General features: G+C 45.1%; 1 protein-coding gene across 1 annotated transcript in view; it reads left to right on the top strand.

The window, feature by feature from the left end:
• LOC119253871 (tripartite motif-containing protein 66-like) overlaps nucleotides 1-20614 on the top strand; it is a gene marked incomplete at its 3' end in the record, with an annotated part of 32318 nt that extends 11704 nt beyond the window's left edge. Inside the window, 9 exon segments of the mRNA XM_037521124.1 lie at nucleotides 3214-3331; nucleotides 5180-6084; nucleotides 7708-7869; nucleotides 18010-18531; nucleotides 18690-18756; nucleotides 18759-18809; nucleotides 18812-18887; nucleotides 19984-20013; nucleotides 20440-20614. Of these exon segments, the coding sequence (XP_037377021.1) occupies nucleotides 3214-3331; nucleotides 5180-6084; nucleotides 7708-7869; nucleotides 18010-18531; nucleotides 18690-18756; nucleotides 18759-18809; nucleotides 18812-18887; nucleotides 19984-20013; nucleotides 20440-20614 (2106 nt within the window).
• Nucleotides 20615-20786: the final 172 nt, after the last annotated feature.

The following is a 20786-nucleotide window of genomic DNA, read 5'->3' as shown; positions in this document are numbered from 1 at the left end:
TCTCGGCTACAAGGCACACACAGCATCCACCCCCAGGATGCACTAGCTCTGGGATTGGCAATTTTATTCTGTTGGGGGTAATCGCCAACCCTCAGGGTTTCTGTCTGCAGTCGCTCCAACACTCGGCCTTCATGGCCACCCATGCGACTCGCAGACCCCTGCTCTCAAGCCAACCCACTGCACAATCACATGGGTCGGGGATCCAAACTCTGCATTCGGCTTGGGCTCCACCCCAAGCCACATTCCCCACCCGTCCCCCAAGGACAGGTTCCTCAGCTCCTCACCCTCGCTCAAGAATGAGCAGGGCATCACCCACAGGTGATTTTACGATTCTCACAGGGCTTCAGCATACCCAGGCTGCTTAACAGCAGCTCAGGGCTTCTCAACTTATCATCAGTACCAGCTTTTGCTTTCTTAGTTGGCTTTTCTCCTCCACCTGGCTGCTGGGCATACACAGGCTGCTTTTGGCCATCTAGGCCCACTGGCCACCCCTAGATTCCCATCTCCTGGGGTTTACAAACAAAACTGTTCCATCCCCAGGGTCCCAAAACATATCAACCTGCAAGGTCCTCCGACTTCTGGCGGGATTGTCAGTCCAAAATCATCAGTTCATCAGTCTATCAGTCCATTGGCCTCTCCCTGCTTCAGCAATGGCCTGCTGCCTCAGGGGTCATTGGCTGGTCCTTTCCGGTGTCGTTGGCTGGTCCTATCCGGTGTCGTTGGCTGGTCCTTTCCGGTGTCGTTGGCTGGTCCTTTCGGGCGTCTCCTTCACGCCAGGTCTCATCCTGTAGCTCGTGGACGTATCCATCTTCTATACCGCCATGGTGCCTCCAGCGTCGTCACAGGCAAAGTCTGTTCTCCTTAGTCCCTCCAGGTCTTCGGAGGGCTCCAATACCCGTCTGCATGGATCTTGCCGACATACGCCAATTGTAAGGGGCAGGATAGGGCACAAGGCAGGTTTTCTGATCCCATGCAGATCGGGTAAAGGAGGAGTCAGAGTCCTCAGTAGTTTTGCAGGTTTTTTATTTGGGGTTCACCAGGCATATGGCAGGCAGGGGTGCTGGCTGGGGGGCTGGGAGGCTGGCAGGCCTGCCAGCCTCCCAGCCCCCAGCAAGTCCTCACTCTATCTGGGCTCTCTAGCGTTCGTTCTGCTGCTTCTCGGCTTCGGCTGCGGCTGCTGCTGGTGCTGGTGCTGCTGGCGTCCCCCCGTGACGCCGCCCTTAAAAGCACAGTCTTAGCTCAGCTGAATCCCATCTACCTATGCCCACACCCTATTCCAGGTGCCCACCATCAGGCATGCATTCAGGACAAGGATCCATCATCTATCCTGATGGCGGAAGGGCAGAAAAGCCTGATATTTTCTTTACCCTACAGTTCGAAAGTTAGAATGGGGACACCGAGGCTGGGAGGTGAGGGAATAGAGACAGACATGAAGAGAAATAAGTTAATTTGAGAAGGAGACAGAGCTGGAGTGACACTGATTTTTAAAAATTTGGAAAACACTAGCACATGCTTATTTGAGAGAAGAGGTTGGAGATGGAAGAAATGGGTGGAGGAGTGAGAATACTGAGAAGTCAGGAAGAGTGAGATCTAGAGTAAACCAGTTCATCTTAAATGTAAGAGGCACTCCCTTTCTCTGAGATGGGAGAAGAGGGAAGTTATTATTATAATGTAGTTAAGTTCAGAGGTAGGAGGGATGCAAATTTCTGAGAGTTTGCCCTTTATGGTCTCTTTTTGGCCTATGTGAAGTAGGAGCTGATAGTAAGAGGGTTAGACTTTGGGTAAGTGGCACTGAGGGGAGAAGTGAAGCTTTTATTCATAGTCATTGAATAGTGAAAGAGGAAAGTCAAAAGAAGTGACAAGAAAGGACTGGGGGTGCCACTGAATTTAATGATCACTGAAGTGACCCCAGATAATGTGACTTTGGGAGGACAACTGTCCTGGGCTGGATTGACCTAAGGTCTGGCATTGGTGATTGTAAGGGTCAGGAATGGACACAGTGCAGGTTTTCTGATCCCTTGCAGTCCGGGTAAAGGAGGAGTCAGAGTCCTCAGTGGTTTTGCAGGCTTTTATTGTGATTACCAGGTACATGGCAGGCAGGGGTGTTGGGGGGCTGGGAGGCTGGCAGGCCTCCCAGCCCCCAGCAAGTCTTCATTCTATCTGGGCTCACTGGCGTTCTCTGCTTCTGCTTCTTTGCTTCTCTCTTGTGCTTCTGCTGCTGCTGGCGTCCCTGTGACGCCGCCCTTAAAAGCAGTCTTAGCCCAGGTGAATCCCATCTACCTATGCCCACACCCTATTCCAGGTGCCCACCATCAGGCATGCATTCAGGACCGCAAGGATCCATCATTTATCCTGATGGCGGGAGGGCAGAAAAGCCTGGCATTTTTCCTTACCCTACAGTGATGGAAAGGGAATTAGGAACTAGTGATATTGTTACTAAAAATGATGGGAACTGGGACAACCCAATGGACTGATGGAGCAGGATTTGGACAGTTCAGCACAGAACCCACTCAGAAAGAGCAAGAGCTAGTTCTGATCAGGGGGTAGGTCATTGTAGTTTAAAGTCTCATAGGTAGAACAGTTCCAGATGATTAAAAGGGTCTGCATGTGGTGACTGAACTGAGAAAAGAGGTGGAGGTGATTGACCTGACAGAGATCAAGGAAGTAAGAGACCAATGTGTTGTTTGGGACATTAGTAAACTAAATGATGGCAGAGTAAATTGGAAACTTGCCGAAGTCCTAGCTAGGTAAATGGGAAAATTGGTGATAGGAAATAGATGAAAGGAATGAGAGAAGGAGAAGACAGTTGGTTATGATGGAAGAGTTTTTACATGTGGGTGGAAGTCATCAATGAGAAGCTCAGAGAATGCCTGCCCCATTAGGCTCATAAATCAAAGCCATGGTAGAATGAATGGAGTACTCTTGAGTGGGTTGCCAGTCAAATAATATCCTAAGGGACAATTACAAATCATTTGACACCTGCAAGAGAAAAGGGTTCTAAAACCTCAATAAAAGGAAGGGGGATCTGCAGTGGGACAATCATTAAGGGGAAATGCAGATAGAAAGGCACAAGGAAATGAGAATATGAGGGAAGATCAGAGCCTGAAGAGCCATGGCTGTGACCCCTCCAACCTGTCCAAAGAGTGAGGGAGAGAGCATTGTCATTCGGGTGCAAGGTTTGCCCCTCCCCCAAGTGATCTCTGGTCTTGTCAGATTGTGTTTCAGATGCAGCGATTGCTGGAGACAAATTGTAATACAGATCCTGGCTCCCCTTGGAGTATCAGGTTCACGTGGGAGCCTAACTTCTGGACCAAGCAGCTGGCTTCTCTTGGTGAGTCAGGGCCTACCTACCCTGTGGGCTTTTACCTAGTTGCAAAGAACAAATACAGAGCATCTGCCTTAATTAATGGTTAGGTCAGCATATGCCAAAGAGAATGCACTCCCTGAGACTGCCAGTGATCATCAAGTCATTCAGCAAACTCTGTGTGTGTGTGTGTGTGTGTGTGTGAGAGAGAGAGAGAGAAAGATCAGGGAGAGGAAAGTGGACAAGCTTAAATAGCAGTGGCAATACAAGGACTGCTGGAGAAGAGACAAGATAGCAGCCCTGTTCTCCAGGGTGCTATGTCTGAGATCATGCAAGGATATACCTGTGTGGGCACCAGGGACACAAACAGGTATCTCAGCAATAGGTAGGGAGAGAGAGGAGGGAGGAGAATGTGACACACTGTTGTGCCAGCAAGGCACTGGGCAAATTCTCTATCAATTCGGGCAGATGGATAAAGAGAATCCCTGAGCCCTCAGTGCCTTTTTCAGGGTTTAATGCTCTTTCTACGCCAATTGTTGTGGGGCAAACCCACAGATTGGCAAGGCAGAGAGGCCAGGGCGCTGAGAGGCTGGTAGGCCTCCCAGCTCTCAGCAAATCTGTATACTTTTCTCTTTGGGCTCTCTCTGGTGTTCTCTCTTGGTCTCTTCCTCTTGTAGCTGTTCCACCATAGCCATCCCTGTTTCTGAATGATGCCACCCTTATTGCCTCAGGCTCCATGCCCAGGTGTGCTTACTCATGCATGTGCACACCATACTCCAGGTGTTCACAATGAAGCACCCGTGCCCTGTGCCTACTCTCCCAAGTGCCTCCTGCATTTAGGGCCACAGGTTATAGCCACAAAGGCCAGTGGCGTTAAACAAACCTGACCATCTCATTTACCCTACACACACACACACCTTTGAAGGTGAGATGTAAGCAGATAATTCATGACCTTGTGCATTTTTCTTCCCTGTTGAGATAATTTGCTGGCATTCAGTCTTTACACAGAATGTAGGTGACTTGAAGTTGTGCCTGTGTTGACAATCTAATGATAGGTTTGTTAAATTAATGGCCAGCTGCTGCCTTTCACTTCATCTCAATGGAAGTTTTTTGAATTTGAAAGAGTAGTGGATGACATCTAGGCTTTTTTTCCTTTTCTCTCACCTTTGACTTAATTTAGCAGGCCTTGGGTGGGTACCTTTCTGGGTCAGTCCCCGCACTGTGCTCTTAAGGGACCAAAGGTAAATAAAACATACCTATCCCCTTTAAGCAGCTCACTCTTTCCCTAAGGAAGCTTCATCAAAAACAATGAGCTGCAGGAGCTGTTAACCTAGCAACAGTGATCATGCACTGAGGGTGGTGATCATGCAGGAGGGTCCAGAGGCCTTCTAGGGTGGTGCTGTTGCCTAGCGCTGTCCTGGTATTACCCACTCTCTTCCGTCCTACTTGCCCAACACACAGTTCCCCAGATCTTTGTTTGGAGACTTGCTCATTTGCCCCTGATGACTGTCCCTCCTTTGCTGCTTTCCAGCACACTCCCTCCTCCTCCCCAATGTTGATTTTTTGGGTCCAAGTCTCTTTTGAACTATTCTGTTGAAAGAGTGGGTACTCTTGGAGGGAGTCCATGATTTCTCTAATGGATCAAGAGATCTGGGAAAAACTGGTTGATTTCTCAGATGCTCAGGCTCCCCAAACAGGTGCATACAGATCATTTCTAGCACCATTCTAGACTGAACCTTGTAGATCATGAGTTGAATTTCTTAATCACTGTGCCTGGGACAGATTTGTTGAATAATGGTCCCAGCAACAAGAGATAGGAAGGTGGGGCACAACTGTAGATTCCCTGTGGAAACACTCTCTATTCTGAATTTCCAGGCTGCATAACTACTGAAGGTGGACAACAGTCCCGGGCAGATACACCTGCTTATGGAAGCTTACAGGGACCGTCATCCTTTTATCAAAGCCACCAGTCCCCAGTGGCTCAGCAGGAGACTCTTACCCACCCCTCACATAAGTTCCAGCCTTCAGCACTGTGTTCCTCTTCTGTGTGTTGCTCCCACTGTTCCCCAGTCTCACCCTCCCTCAAAGGCCAGGTCCCCACGCCAGGCATGCACCCAGCCCACAGCTTTAGGCAGCCCTCTGAGATTGTGCCCCAACAGCTGGGGCCACTGCAATGCTCTGCCCTGCTGCCTAGGGAGAAAGAGCTGGCCTGCAATCCTCATCCACCAAAGCTGCTGCAGCCGTGGCTGGAAACCCAGCCCCCTGTGGAGCCGGAGAGCACATCCCAAAGGCTGGGGCAGCCACTGACTTCCCAGCCGGTATGCATCGTCCCCCCACAGGATGTTCAACAAGGAACCCATGCCCAGCCCACCTTACAGACACCCTCAATCCAAGTCCAGTTTGGCCACCACCAGAAGCTGAAACTCGGCCACTTTCAGCAGCACCCACAGCAGCAGCTGCCACCTCCACCACCTCCACCCCCTCCACCCCAGCAGCAGCCACCACCACCTCTACCTCCATCCCAACATCTGGCTTCTGGTCAGCATGAGAGCCCTCCCGGGCCTGCCTGTTCCCAGAATGTGGACATAATGCACCACAAGTTTGAACTGGAGGAAATGCAGAAGGACCTAGAGCTTCTCCTCCAGGCTCAACAGCCCAGCCTACAACTGAGTCAGACCAAATCTCCTCAGCATCTTCAGCAAACCATCGTGGGGCAGATCAACTACATTGTAAGGCAGCCAGCACCTGTCCAGTCCCAGAGCCAGGAGGACACCGTGCAGGTGAGCCTCAGGGTGGCTTGGGGCATGCATCCTGTCCTAGGGTTGCTCAGGAAACAAACCTCCCCAGTCACAGGGAGGCACAGGAAAGTCTCTTTACCGCAGGGTGACCTTGAGCTCAGCCCTTATATTTCAAGAATTCCCTGTGTGCCACTAATCATCTCAGGAAAGCTTTAGAAAACATAGTACCTGCTCTCAACATAGATCTGAGCTTAATCATCTCCAGTGTCCTGGCTTAGTCCTTTCCTCCTGGGTGACAACGGCCCTTATGCATGAATGGAACCTTCTGAGCTGTGCTGTGCTCCTACAGATGCCAAGTCAGAAGGGGGTCTGTCTTTTATCTTTGTAACCTCTCTCCTTCCCCTGATGAACTTAAGAATCCCAGGCAACCTCCCTGGTGGTGCAAGAGGTTAAGCACCGCACTATGAAGCAATCCGCAGCCTCTACAGCATGAGTTCCATCCCTGCCCAGCCAGGGAGCAACCCACATGGCGAAGCAGACCTCTCCTGACTCACCCGCTGCTCCCCTCAGCAGTGTATTTCAGTCAGTCTGCCTGTTCTGTTCCCTGCTCTGTCTCTGGTGAATCCTCTCACCCCTGCACCTCTGGTCTGTACCCCAGCTCTTGTATGCATAAATAAATAAATCTTTAAAAAAAAAAAAGAATCCCAGGCAGGGGCATGTGTGTGGTGGGGGAAATTTAAGAAGGGGAGCACTAAATGCTAGTGATCAGGAGGTTTATAATACCATACAGATGCAGGCTTAAAATTTATTTGAAACCTACTAAACTAGGAATGTTTTATATACATTGTATCACTTCCTCTATGTACAGAATTGTTAGGTAGGCATCACCACCCATATTTTATAGGTGAAGGGTCAGAGAGGGCAAGCAGTTTGCCTAGAGATCATAAATCATGGAACGGTAGAGTCAAGTCTTGGATCAGATCTGCTGACTCTAATGCCACAGAAGAGGTCTTGTTCCATCCCTGGGGAATAATAAATGCTGCTCCTCTTTTCTCAGTGAAAAACCAATAGAAGAGGTGCGCTTTGTACCTCTAGGGCCTTTGTTTCATTCCACACTTTCGTTCTTAATTCTTATTTTTCTTTTTTAATCAGAGCTGCTTGTTCTAGCCCCTTCCCCTTCCCACAGTGGTGTCTCCTTTAAATCTGTAATCACATTTTTATTTTCAAAACTGCTGTATGGACTTTTACTTCATTACAAAATGGAAGGCCTCACATTAATGCTTTAGCACTGATCAGATGATTCTTCAGATGTCTTCCTTTGAGACTCAGTTCCTTTGAGGGCTATGGAATAATCCCCATGTTGACAGAGAGGGTCTAGGGTTCATGGAGATCACACACTGCATGTAAGTGAAAACTGTTATGTTGCTAAACTGAAAATGACACAACTCAGAATTCTCAGTTTGGTTTCTGTTCTAACACTGTCATATTAACATGTATTTGTAGGAAGAGTTTAACATAAGATTTACCTTTCTTACTGAAAACTTTTTAAGCAGTTCCCCATGTGAGGGTGGTGATAATGGGCAGTACAGGGGGGCATTAGCTCTTACTACTGCTGCTGCTACTCTCTGCGGTGAACTCCACCCAAATTCTTATTTTTTTCTCCAGGTTACAGATGAACCTCCAGCACCTGAAGGCCCAAAGCCAGCTCTCCCTCTTGATAAGAATACCGCTGCTACCTTACCTCAGGCCTCTGGGGAAGAAACCCCTCACAGTGTCCCCCCACTGGACAGCACCATCCAGCACTCCTCTCCAAATGTGGTGAGAAAGGTATTAACGGAACCTGCTTTCCCTGACCACACAGGACCCGCTTCCAGCCAAGACCCCAGGGACCTGGATGAGGATGACTGGGCGGGGGGAGGAGTGTCCCTGTTCCATCCCTGGATGTTACATAGCCCTGATTCGTGCCTTCTGTCCTAATGAGTCAGCAATATAGGCGTCCTCCACTCCCACTTCCACTCCCACATACTCACTTAAAATGTAACTAACTGGCCTTCATTTTGGTAGAAGGAGAGAGGGAGAGAAAAGTCCGTTTATTGAGCACTTACTCTGTGCCTGATCCTGTGCATGGTACTTTACAAGCATTATCTACTTTAACCCTCTCAACACATCTGTGAGGTGGTCATCCCTACTTCATAGCTAAGGAAATTGACCTCCAGGCCTCTGTGACTAGTAGATAGATGGACTGAGGTTTATTTGAAATGAAGTCTGTCAAAGTCTAAGCCTGAACTTTTTCTTCTATGCTATGAAAATGGGGGAAATAATTTATGTGCCCCCCCCTCCCACCCAAAGTTAGTTGACCTTAGAATTTGCATCAGTGGAATTTGTTGGGTGAGTGGTCACAGGGATGTCCTGCAGAGGTAGCTGAGCATCTAGGGATCTTTTGAAGAGAAACTATTGGAGGCCTTCCTGTCCACCCATTTACCTGCTTGCTGAAAGTGTGGACTTACTCTGGCAATAACCTAGAGACCCACAACTCATCAACTGCCCCACCCCTGTCATCCTCCTAACGGGAACCTCAGTACTGTGCCAGCCCTCCCTGTGTCCCTCAGCCTTGTTCTACTTTGTGTATTGCCTTTTCTGGCCTGGTGGCCTCAGTCTTCTTGGTGCATCCACTCACCCCTGTACTCTAAATCCTTCTGGGTATTCTGTATCCTCCTAGCCTGAAGCATGCCTCTGGCCCTAAAAACACTGCTTCTTTAATTGTTCTGTGTTCCTTCCCCTGACCACATTTCCCTCCACAGCACCTTTGCCGTATATGTCTTGGATCAGTCTTTCTCATCTATAATTGAGAGTTTAGAAGAATAATGGATGTCAAAAAATTAATGTTACCTTGGAAATTTCTGGTGACTCCTGAAGTCTGGGCAGGCCTTTGATATTAGTGGCTTTTTGTCTGTGCCCAGTCTGTCCTACTCTGATGAAAATGGTTTGGTCTAGAGGCCAGAGGTGCTGTGAAGAGGCCTTTTGTGGAGCTTAGGGGTTTAACATCTTATAGTTGAACTAGTCATCCATCCATCCATCCATCCATCCATCCATCCATCCATCCATCCAACCACCCATCCACCTAGCCATCCAGCCATGCAGCCATCAATGTTCAAAATATATATATTAATTTCCTAGTATGTGCCAAATTCTGCCAGGTGCCAGACCCACATTGGTGAATAAGGTATTCTCACATTGCAGCTATAGTCTAGTGGGAGAGGTAGTCATTTAAACAAACAATAACAATAAAGTATAATAAAGTGCCACATGATGGTCATTGGGGGTAGTTAGATGCACCTTACCTGGAAGAAAACTTCCTAGAGGACAGGATTTTCAGCTGAATTTTGAAGGAGGAGCAGTTAGGCTAGTTGGGGAAGAGGCTATTATGAATAGTCAGAGGAAATGGCAAGGAGGAAGATCCAGAAGTGAGAGGAAAGCCTGGGACACTGAGAAAGTATTAGATAATTTGATTTTGTACTTAAGATGTACAGGGGAGTAAGAGTTATTGAAACCAGAGAGGCTGGACGGCCTTTTAAATTATGCTGTGGAGTTAGGATTGAGTCTTGGTAGTTATGAGGAGTAAATGAAGGAATTCTTGTTAGAAGGGACATGGTTTGAGTTAGATTTTAGAAAGGTGACTTTAACTACAGTAAGGGAGACGAAAATAATACAAAGGAATAATAGGAACAGATGAATGGAATTAATAGTGGGAATAAAGAAGAAGCAAGAACTTCGATGATCAAATAATGTAGCTTTTGGACTCAGATAATGGGGTGGGAAGTAAGGAGCTTGACACAGGCTCACTGTCTTGTCATTCATGAGAGCATGGGAAGAAGAGCTTATTTGTAGGGGAGGAAAAAGTTAGGTTTTGAACTGTTAATATTCTCCTGTGAAAGCTACATTAGATGACCAGAGGGCAGCTAGCTCTATATGTTGGTTGTTCAGAAGGAAGCTCTGGAATTGCCAGTGCCCAAGTGGGAGCAGAAACTGTGCAGAAAATCCTGCAGTATGTTTCGAGTCTCAGCTCTGCTTCCTTACACAGAGCAGAGGAAAGTAGGCAAGCTGCTTGTAAATATGTGGAGTCTGTCTGTGGGGGCCCACAAGGCTCTCTGAGCAGCAAGGGGATGCTGTCTTCCTGTGTGGCTGTAGGTGAGCAGTGGGACTAGTAAAAGTCCTGGCAACTATAACTGCACATTTTGAGCTGTCCCTGGCTCTTACTAACCTGGTTTATGCAGGGGTTTGGCTGGTGCTGCCTTGATATTTTTCAGATGTTTTATAGGTTTCTTCATGACTTGGACTCCCAGAAAAAGGAGTCCCAAGGTTGCCATTGTGGCCCAAAGGAAACTGCATCTACTTGACTGAAGAGATACTAGTTATACACAAAGATACTGAAATAAGAGTACTATCAAAAAGTACTTTCTTTTTGATAGAATTTGTTGTCTTGAAGCTGTGATTGGGCAGGGTGTATGGCCAAAGGATACCAGACAACATTTTGAGCATCTTGTCATTGAATGATAATACTTTGTATAGCATTTTCTGCTTTTTTCCCATTGTTTTTTACATGGATTATTCTATTTTATCTCTTTGTTTATCCTAGCAATACTTTGAGGAAGCTACTTTCTTATTCCCCTTTGAAAGATGTGGAAACTGAGACACAGAAAGGTTAAGTGACCCACCTGAGTGAGTTATACAGCCGACTACTGGCAATGTTAGAACCGGAGCACAGGCTCCTAACTCAACCCTGTATTCAATGACTAGGTTAAATTGCCACTTTGTGCACTGCAATGGGAGATGCAGGACTCTATTTGGCCTCTTACCTGCTGGATTTCCTGTGTTTAAATCTTTGAAGTGAGCTGAGGTCTTGCTGGGGAGAGGTCTTAGAACTTAGCCTAGCTTGATCTTGGTTACCTTCATCTGGTAAAGGTGTCTTAGCCTCCAACCCCCTTCTCAGCCTATACTGTCCTTTGAGTGCCAGGAAGGTCAGAAGTCTACCTGAAGTCTACAGACCAAGGAACCTGTGGCACCAGGCACCTCTCTGTGTTCCACAGGGACTTATTCATGCTCTGAGCTGCTCACAGACTTTATATAGCCACAAAGAGGACTTTTGTCACAGCAGAGCAGCTGTGCACAGGACCTGGGAGTTGATACTAAATGCAGAGATGATTAAAACAGATTGTGCTGAAAATAGATGTAAACCTCTAGAATGGGTTTTATTGTGGCATGAGCTCTGAATCTCTGGAGCAATTCATCCCACCACCTTCCCTGCATCCAGCAGGATGTTTTTGTATGAATTTTGACATTTGCCTGGCTCTAGCTATTGCTTAAGCTTCCTAATCTGGATTCAGTCACTCTGAAGAAAGACGGTGGCTACACCTCTATAACAGAGAGCCCCTTTAAATCCTAAGTGAAACTGGAAGACAGTTTGATGGCTTTGTTTTATACCTCTGAACTAGACAACTGCTGAAAACCAGATGCACTCCTTCCCTCAAAGCTCTCATGGAATCAAGGCTATAGGCATCACAGAGACCCTTATCTGATTCTCAATTAACCTGAAAAAATGCACCTGTCTTCCACTTGTAATGTGGCCCCAGATCTTCAATAGAAGTCTTTGAGGCCACCAGTAGGCTGCTCATGGCTTGAGAAGAACTGGAATGTGTTTCAGTATAACCTAATGCACAGTGGGCATTCCTGTGGTCCAGATTATTAAGAGCAAAACAGAAGAATAAAGGGAAATGACTCAGATGAATATCATTTATGCCATTATCAAGACATTTTGATGCCAGAGCTCTTAGGTTGATTCTTACAACACAGATTTATATTAACCTGTGGAGGAAGAAACTAAATTCCAGAGATAGGAAGTGACTTGCTTCAACTCTACACCTTGGCATAAATGAGGAAACACTAGGCATCTCGCTTTCATAGTCTCCAAATCCACTGCTATGGATCAGCACATGGATTCTAACATGGAAGCAATCTCTTCCTCATAGCCTGGCCTGACAGTAGCTTTTGCTTGGAATGGATCCAGGGCCTGGTGACACTTTCTTAGGGCACAGTCTGTATCTTGGTCAGCACATGCAGAACGGTACAGAGAGCCAGGAATTCCTTCTCAGGAATCAAGTCAAACACTCCCAGTTCTGACTTCTTGAATTCACACCCTTTAGAAAGCCTGTCTCCTTAGTTTTAGCTTGATTTCATTAACATACCAGCACCAAGATCTTTGTTCAGGTCTCCTGGTCCAAGAGAAAATGGGTCCTTGCTCCTAGGCTTAACTGCTTACTCTGGTCTGGCCAAAATGCCCTTGGCCTAAATCTCCCAAGTCTTTAAGTCCTGAGTCTTGAGGGTTCCACATATTTGACTTTCATTTTAGACTTATAGGAATCCACTTCTTTCCTTCTACCTTAGACTCTGGGGATCTGCCTTTTGTTTTTTCTATCTTCTCTGGATCATCAAGCTATGGAACATTCATCAGTCCTCTCTTTACCATCAATAGTATTTCCCCATTTGACTCTGGTGAGTTAGCATATATCAGCATCATTGTATCTACAGGAGTAGCATTAATTTCTAAAAGTTTTTCACTGAGTTGAAGAAGCACTCATTTCTTAATAAGAGTAATAACTTCACTATTAAAAATCAACTTGTGAAATCACTTGCTAGTAAATTTAGTTCCTTCCTCAACGATCTGGTTCAATTGTTTCAAGATCTACTACTATTAAGCCAGTCTACCTAATCTGAAGTTGAAGCACTCAAATATTCCAAGATTTAATTCACAAGTCTGTTATATTTATCCTTGTTTCCTTATCTGCTTCCTTCACATGACTTTACTGTTTTTGCAAGTCATTGTTCCTTTATCATCCTGCAAATTTACTTGATGGTCAGTCTTTCCAATTTTAACTACTGGGAAAAAAAACAAACAAACCCTGAAATCAGAAGCGAGTAGGTAGAACATCAGAGCAACAACAAAAACAGATGTCACAAACCTCACACATTATACTCTATATGAAACCATAAGTCCACACACAGGTATCTAGTCAGAGTTCTTGATCTAACAAGTTTATATTTCTTTGGAAATTTTTAATTTTTCTGCATTATGGAACCTGGGAAAGAAGATTAGAAGCAGGGAGTTGCAATTCCTGTACTCGCAGCTACAAACAAGAAGGAAGAAGGCAAGAAACATCTGGAAAAGTGCCACCGTGTGAGGTTGTTCAGTGAAAGGGCAAGTAAGCTCTGCATTCTGAGAAGTTTTCTAAAACATCACTGGATAACAACCCACTCCAGCAATTCATTTCTTCATGTCTAAGAAATGGCTCCACATACTCTGTTAATAAGATAGGGTAGTGTGTAAAGTGTTTTAGAGTACTCCCATTCAAATTATACTTTTAAGGCAATTACACTTTGTTATTGAAAGAGGTATGTTTCAGATATCTTGAAAATTAATTTCTGTGGAATATCTGTGCTACTTTATCCCCAGCAACATTATGCTTATGTAAGAACCTGAAATTTATATTAAACTCAGGGCATGTGCACTAAGTGTCTGTTTATTGACTTCTCAATCACATCTTACTAGGACACTAGTTTTCTAGCTATTGGCACAAAATCAAGAGCATCCAGCAAATTCTGGGCTCAGATTCCTAGTCTTGGGTCTAGATGAGTTTGGGAAATCTGGATAATCACTCTGTGTCTCAATTTCCCTTCCTGTTAAAATGAACAATGTTTTCTTTAAGTTTGGATAACACCACATGGCAATCATTAGAATAATAATGTAAGCACATTGAACTCTGGAAAAAGATCTAGCCAGTGAGGCTGGGGAGAGAGAGGGCAGCAGGAAACAGAACACAGGTCAAGCAGGAGACAGGTTGGATTTGAGAAAGATTGCATAGGTGACTAGTAGAAGAGGTTTTATAGACAATTGGGGAGGCAACAGGTCAGACAAGTTGTTGAGGCAGATTCAGATAAGTAGAGTTTATAGGTTCTAGCTAAGATAATTCAGATAAGTGGCAAACAAATTAGGAGACTAAAATAAAGAAGCAAGAAGCAAAAAAGAGGAAAGGGACAGGAAAAGGAAAACACAGTTTGAAAGAAGGTAAGTTTGAATGATGGGCAAGTTAGGCGAGGCTAATGAGGGACTCAGGGCAGTCTCTCCTTATAACCGAAGGATGACTTCAACTGATTATTAGAGTGAATGTTTTTGGCATTTTGACTTCTTATGTACCCTGAAATAGAAAATAGTTTTCCACTTGCACACCTCAAAATATACATCTTTTCCCTCATGAAACCTGAAGATTTTGTATGTGAAGATAAAGTCATGATGTCCATTCTATAGCTGACAGTGTAGAGTGTGGAAGTGTGAGTGATTGCTGCATTCAGACTTTATAGATGGCCATAAACTCTCACCTTTTCTCATTTGGCCTCAGAACAATCCTGAATGCTAGAGCAGGTTGGTGGCATCACCTCTACCAATGGATGAGCTCCTCCAGTATGTGAGGCATCCTATGTCAAGATGTGACCACATATCCAAACCTTTTGCAACCCTAGATATCACTTGAGAAGTCCTTTACTTCTTTCCTGGCCCAAGAAAGTTAGCCTGCCTTCCTGGCCCTGAAAATTGGCCTTCTTGCTCCTACTCACCTTGTGGCGGTGGCCAAAGAGTAGAATGGAGGTTTTCCATTCCCTCTTTCTTCATGTACATGAAATAAGTACTTATTTTTGACATTTTATAGTTCTTCACTCTAGAAATGAATATGAAGTATCATAAATAACTAACACCCAGCACACATAAATTCCAGAAATGCCATTGTGTTTATATAGCCTGTAGAAATCAGCTTGGGCTGGCTTCCTCATAGCACTTTCTCTGAGTCCCTTCTCAGATCTCCCCCATGAAGTTTGCACTACCAGAGCTTCATCCCACTTCTAATAGTTTTGGCTACTACCAGAGCTTCATCCCACTTCTAATAGCTTTGGTCTTCTTGAGGTTGGCTGAAGATAAAGGCATGAAAGAAATCAGTTTAGTCTATAGTATCCTAAGGCATGTTACTGACCTTGGACTGTCTCTTGGGTGTTATAGGAGCAGGCCTAGGAGGCCCAGGGCAACATATACTATGGCAGAACTTATATATCTCTTGCATTGCTCAGTCTGCATGCCCTCCTTTCCTCTGTCATTATATTAACTCACATTTCATGATATTAGTAAGTAATCAGGGCAGGGGAGTTGATGTCCTACAAGTGTGAGCTCTACACCAAACCTGGAAAGTTTTGTCTGTGGGACTTTAATCTTGGGCCTATCTTGTAATGTATAGCACCTAACCATTGGACCAGTGCCAGATGGATTTTGGAACTCTTAATACTTAGCACAGGGAGTTCATTGGGATCCATCTATGTCATCAATAGAGATGAATACCAGAATTGCATTAGCTCTGAATGTCAAATGGAGAAAAGGTGAAAGAATCCAGAATTAGGTGATCATATATTATTACAAAAAGGAATACGATAATCTTTGGATATTCTTATCCATACATAAGGAAATACAAAATACTAGAAGGCTACCATATAGTACATAACCAGCATAACAAGGGGACACAGAGGTTGCAGACCAGGGTATGTTTGAGGTTACCTGTGTTTTCTTGCCTTAAGCTGGATAACATGCCTAGTTTACCCAATCTGGTTTGAGCATTTCCTTCCATTCTCTCTTCTCTTCAACCTTTCTTTTTTTTTTTTATGACTTTTTATTTATTTATTTATTTTTATTTATACAAGAACCGGGGTACAGGCCAGATGCATGGGAGGGTGAGAGGATTCACCAGAGACAGAGCAGGGAACAGAACTGGCAGACTGACGAAATGCACTGCCGAGGGGAGCAGTGGGAGAGACAGGAGAGGTCTGCCATGCCATGTGGGACCCTCACCGGCCAGCCGGGATCGAACCAGCACTGCAGAGGCTGCGGACAGCGTCACAGCACTGCGCTCAACCGCCTGCCCCACCAGGGGAGGCCCACTTCAACCTTTTTTATCTTGGGACTTAGGCTAGAAAGCAAACTGAAGCCTTTTCATTGACAACCATTGAACTAACAAGGAACAATACAAATGTTAACTTTTCTGTGGGGAGAAAAAAGGATATTTAGTCCATCTGCTTCTAAAATTTAGGATTAAGAATAGAAAATATAAGCTTTAATAAAGTAGTTAAATAATAAAAAGATTGGGCAAGAAAAAATGAAAATACTAAGTAGAGGAGAGATTTAGAGAGAGAAAGCAGGCATGGAAGGATACAGAGGTTGAAGAACAGAGTATAGGCAAGCTAGGGGAAGGGGTGAGCAGAGAAAGACAGAGGCAGACAGGCCAGAATTATGAGTATGGCTTTCCTGCCAGAGCTCTGAATTCTAAGTCTACAACAGTTCTTCATCAAATACCATATTAGTGATATCCTATCATATTTAGTGGTGAAATATTGGCAGGATCCCCATGAGTTTAGGAATGGGACTAGGATGGCTATCACTACTCCTATTCAATCTCATACTGGAGGTCTTAGCTGATGGAGTAAGATAAGAAAAATATAAGGAAAGTAAGGAATAAAACTTACTATTCATAGATGACATGATCTGTGTGCACAGAAAATGCCAACATGACTAACAAGGACTCTGGATAAACAAAGTCAACATACAAATTCAACTAATTTCCATATGGGAGCACAAATAAAAGGAAATGGAAATCCACAAAGTATCTTTTCAGTAACATAAAATAACTTCAGATGTCTTTCTAGGGTCATAACAACAATAATAACAATTATAGCAACAGCAGCAGCCATGTAACCACAAATGTTTACATAGATTCCTTTTAACCATTGCAACCCTTTAATGTTTGTTATGAGGATTAAATGAGGAAGTGCATACTAAAACACTTAGCAGGTTGATTTACAAATTTGTAAATTTGTAAAATCTCAGTAAATTTTAGCTATTTGATACTCATTTTTGAAAGAGACTCAAACTCAGCTGTTAGTAGAACTAAACTGCTATTCATTTGGCTTAAGATTTGTAAAATGAACAGTAACACATTACTGTTTTAAATTTTAAAAAATAGCTCATTAATTCATTTATTCAGCCAGACTCATGGGTCTAGGAATACAATGTAAACAAAACAGGCAAAATCATAACTCTAATGGCGCTTATAATTTAGTAGTGGAAATAGATGTTAATCTTACAGTATCAAAGATTGTGCTGTGAGAATAAAGTGCAAGGAGTTATGGGGGCATAATGGGGTGCCTGGTCTAGCCTAGAGCAAAAATTCACAAGTGAACTGAATTCAGAAGGATAAGAGGAATAGGTACAGAAGTAGGAGAATATTCCATGCAGAACAAGCAGTCTCTCTGAAGGGGTAAGAATTGGAGTGAGAGCTTGTCCCGTTTTAGGAACTGAAGAAATGTCAAGAGTTTGAGCCTTCCACACTTTCTCCCATTTTAAATATATCAGCAACGGCAGTTATCCATAGGATCCCCTTAAGGGAAAAGAAGCTGCTAGTGATTTAATCAGACGGAAATGTGAAGTTGGAGGGCAGTCCCACAGTCTGATCCTTAAATAAGGGACTGGGAGTGAGAGTGAGAGATATGACTCTGTGTGTGTGTGTGTGGGTGTGTGTGTGTGTGTGCGTACATGCTAGTGCACATACATGCACATCTCAGGTTGGGTGGTAGGTTGTGTCTCTTGCTCTCTCTCTACACACACACACACCCCAGTGTCCTTAGCCTGTGTCTCTGTCATAGGCTACTGACCTCCTTGTATGGGGAATGGAAATCATACCTCCTGTGCTGCCAGAGTTCCCTGAGGCTACTAGATTTTGAGGCCAGAGTGAAATCTAGCATAGGAGTCTTATGGGCAGCATCTCTCCTTCCCCTCCCACTGTTCCCAGTTGCAGCCTGACTCTGCTCTTGTCTTTGTTCCCACAGCACTCTACTTCGGTGAGCATCATGGGCTTTTCCAACACACTGGAGATGGAGCTGTCATCTACCAGGCTGGCAAGAACACTGGAACCACAGATCCAGAGCGTGAGCAGCCTGACACCTAGCCCCCCACAGGTGGTACCAAGCCTGCTGAGTGGGCCTCCCCCAGCTGTGTCCAGCTTGACAAGTGGTCAAAACCAGGCCTTGCCTAGCCTGACAGCCAGTCACCTGCAGACCATACCTAGCCTTGTGCGTAGTATACCCCAGTCCATGCCCAACCTACTGAGTGATTCTGCGCAGTCCATCACAAGCCTGGCAAGTGATCACTCTCAGGCTGGACCCAACCTAATGTCTGGTCCCACCCAGACTGTGCCAAGTCTGGCACTCTGTCCTCTGCAGAGCTTGCCTCCAACTTCTGATACACAGCCGGAAACTGGATCCAGCAGCAGTCCTGGGTCTGGCAGAGCTTCAGGGAGTCTATGCCCCAGGGATGGTGCTGACCCCTCTCTGGGGAATACTCTGTGTAAGGTAAGTCCCAGGCAAATGCATTACACTTCCTCTGCTCATCACTAGGCAGAAGGATGGCCTCTAAAGTTATCCTGGTCTTAGCTTATCTAAGCTCTCTAACCTCTAGTGGCAAACATGCCTGATTTCTTTTATTCTTGTTTGCCTTTCACTTTTAAAAGATGGAAAGTGAGGATTCCACCCACTTCAGTGACTCTTTGGGACAAGTTCCTACAACTGGACTGAATGCTTCCAGGACTTAGCTATTCCCTCAGAACTAGAAGAGCCAATTAACCTCTCTGTGAAAAACCTACACTGGTCCCAGCAGTCAACACATCCATGGCTCTACAGCAGTACCGGAACCCAAAGGTGAGACTCCAGTAAGCAGCTTGCCTTTCATACTGTCCACAAAATGGAGCAAGGGACTCAGCACTTGCAGGTGAGATGGAGGCCAGCTGACAGGCCTCTTACTGAGATAATGAGGTTGTGTTCCAGACCACTGCAGCAAAGCTAATATTGCATTAAAGCAATTCATACAAATTTTGGTTCCCAGTGCATATAAAATTTAGGTTTACAACATACCATAGTCTTTTCAGTAAACAAGAGCACATGTCTAAAAAACAATGTGACATCTTAATTAAAAATACTTTATTGCTCAAAAAAAGATAAACACATGCAGTTTGCAAACATGGATGGAGCTAGAAGGAATCATGCTCAGCAAAATAAGTCAGAAAGAAAAAGAAAAAACCGGATGGTCTCACTCATAGCAGGAATTTAGAAAACCTAAATAAGGGACCGGGACAAAGACTAATTAATAAAGATTAATTAATACTAATTAATCCTGCATTTTAGGCTGCTGAAATTTTGGGGCCTTGTTTGCCCTTGAAAAGTACCTCGGACAGTGCCTGACGCTGAATGGGCAATCTGCTAGTTTCCTCCTTTCACCCCACTGCTGCATCCTGCCCATCCATGCAGACTGCACTACTCAGGGCAGGCCTTGCTGGGAGCCTCTACCTATAGAGTATGAGCTGGCAGTGTTTCTCAGGCAGTGTTAGAATTCCAGTACTTGGCTAAAAAGGCAGAGGCTGAATGGAATGACTTCTGAGAGCAGGTAACATGGATGTATGGGGAATAGGTGATTTCTGAGCTTATTTCAAAAGTGAGAATCTGGCTTCTCTGTGTCTGACCCAGCACTTATGTGAGATTCTGTGTGGTTATCTGTGTTTATCTTTTTAACAGAGGGTGGCCTTTTTCTCCTCTCAGGTAAAAAGGGCCATGCAGGATTGTCATCACTGTGAATGATTACAATGTGGGTAACAATGGTGTGACAGGTGTGTAGACAGGGTGTGAGCAGTAGATATGAGTGGAAGGTGTGAACAACAACAGTAGATATGAATGGATAGTGTTGTTATAATGTGTCATAGTATTTATTTGTCTTTTGCCTTAGAGTATGACAAATTGAACATGGAGCCCTAGAGATAATACAAAGGAGAACCAGCGTATCAGGTAACAGATTCTTGGCCCACCCTCCCTCTACTAACCCCAACTTCATGACCTGAGAGGTTGGCACAGGAAGTAAGCATCCTTGATGACTTAGTGAGGAGCAAGTTTTCCTGCAACTGTCTTCTTCAACCCCAGAACTTCAAGTAGAGTCTATGTGGTTAGGTATCTGAACTGGTTGTGGGAGGATATCCAGGCTCCTGTACCACAAGGCACATGCTCTGTTTGAGTCCCACCCTCTGCAAGGATTCCCTTCTTGGAGCAAGGCCTGAAAGCCCAGCAGAACTGGTGGAAGGACAGAACATGAGTCTATAGTGGGTTGGACTGAGATCTTGGGCTGCAATTCAGTTGTGGGGTCATGGTTGAGCTTGACTCAGAGGTTTGGGGCCACAGAAGCTTCTACCAAGACCCAGAGGTGTTGTCTTACTGCAGACCCATCAACAGTGAGCCCAAGATTCCCTATGTGCGACTGGAGAGACTCAAGATCTGTGCTGCCTCTTCGGGAGAGATGCCTGTGTTCAAGTTGAAGCCACAGAAGAATGATCAGGATGGGAGCTTCCTGTTGATCATTGAATGTGGCACTGAGTCCTCCAGCATGTCCATTAAGGTACCACTTTGCTGTTCCTGCCTGTGAACCTAGGCCCAGCCTCAGAGCTCTCCTTTGTCTCTGCTACCAGCACGAGTCTGACTCTGCCTTATCTTGAGTCTCAGAGTGGGGCTGCCAATTGGTAAGACTTTGTCCCCTGTTGCAAGGACCTGTGAGATGCACCATAGGCATG

The sequence above is a fragment of the Talpa occidentalis genome, unplaced genomic scaffold, assembly GCF_014898055.3.
Source record: "Talpa occidentalis isolate TD23 unplaced genomic scaffold, MPIMG_talOcc4v2.1 talOcc4.217, whole genome shotgun sequence".
Taxonomy (NCBI): Eukaryota; Metazoa; Chordata; class Mammalia; order Eulipotyphla; family Talpidae; genus Talpa; species Talpa occidentalis.
Note: the sequence above shows the minus strand (reverse complement) of the source record. Positions and strands in the feature narration are given on the sequence as shown.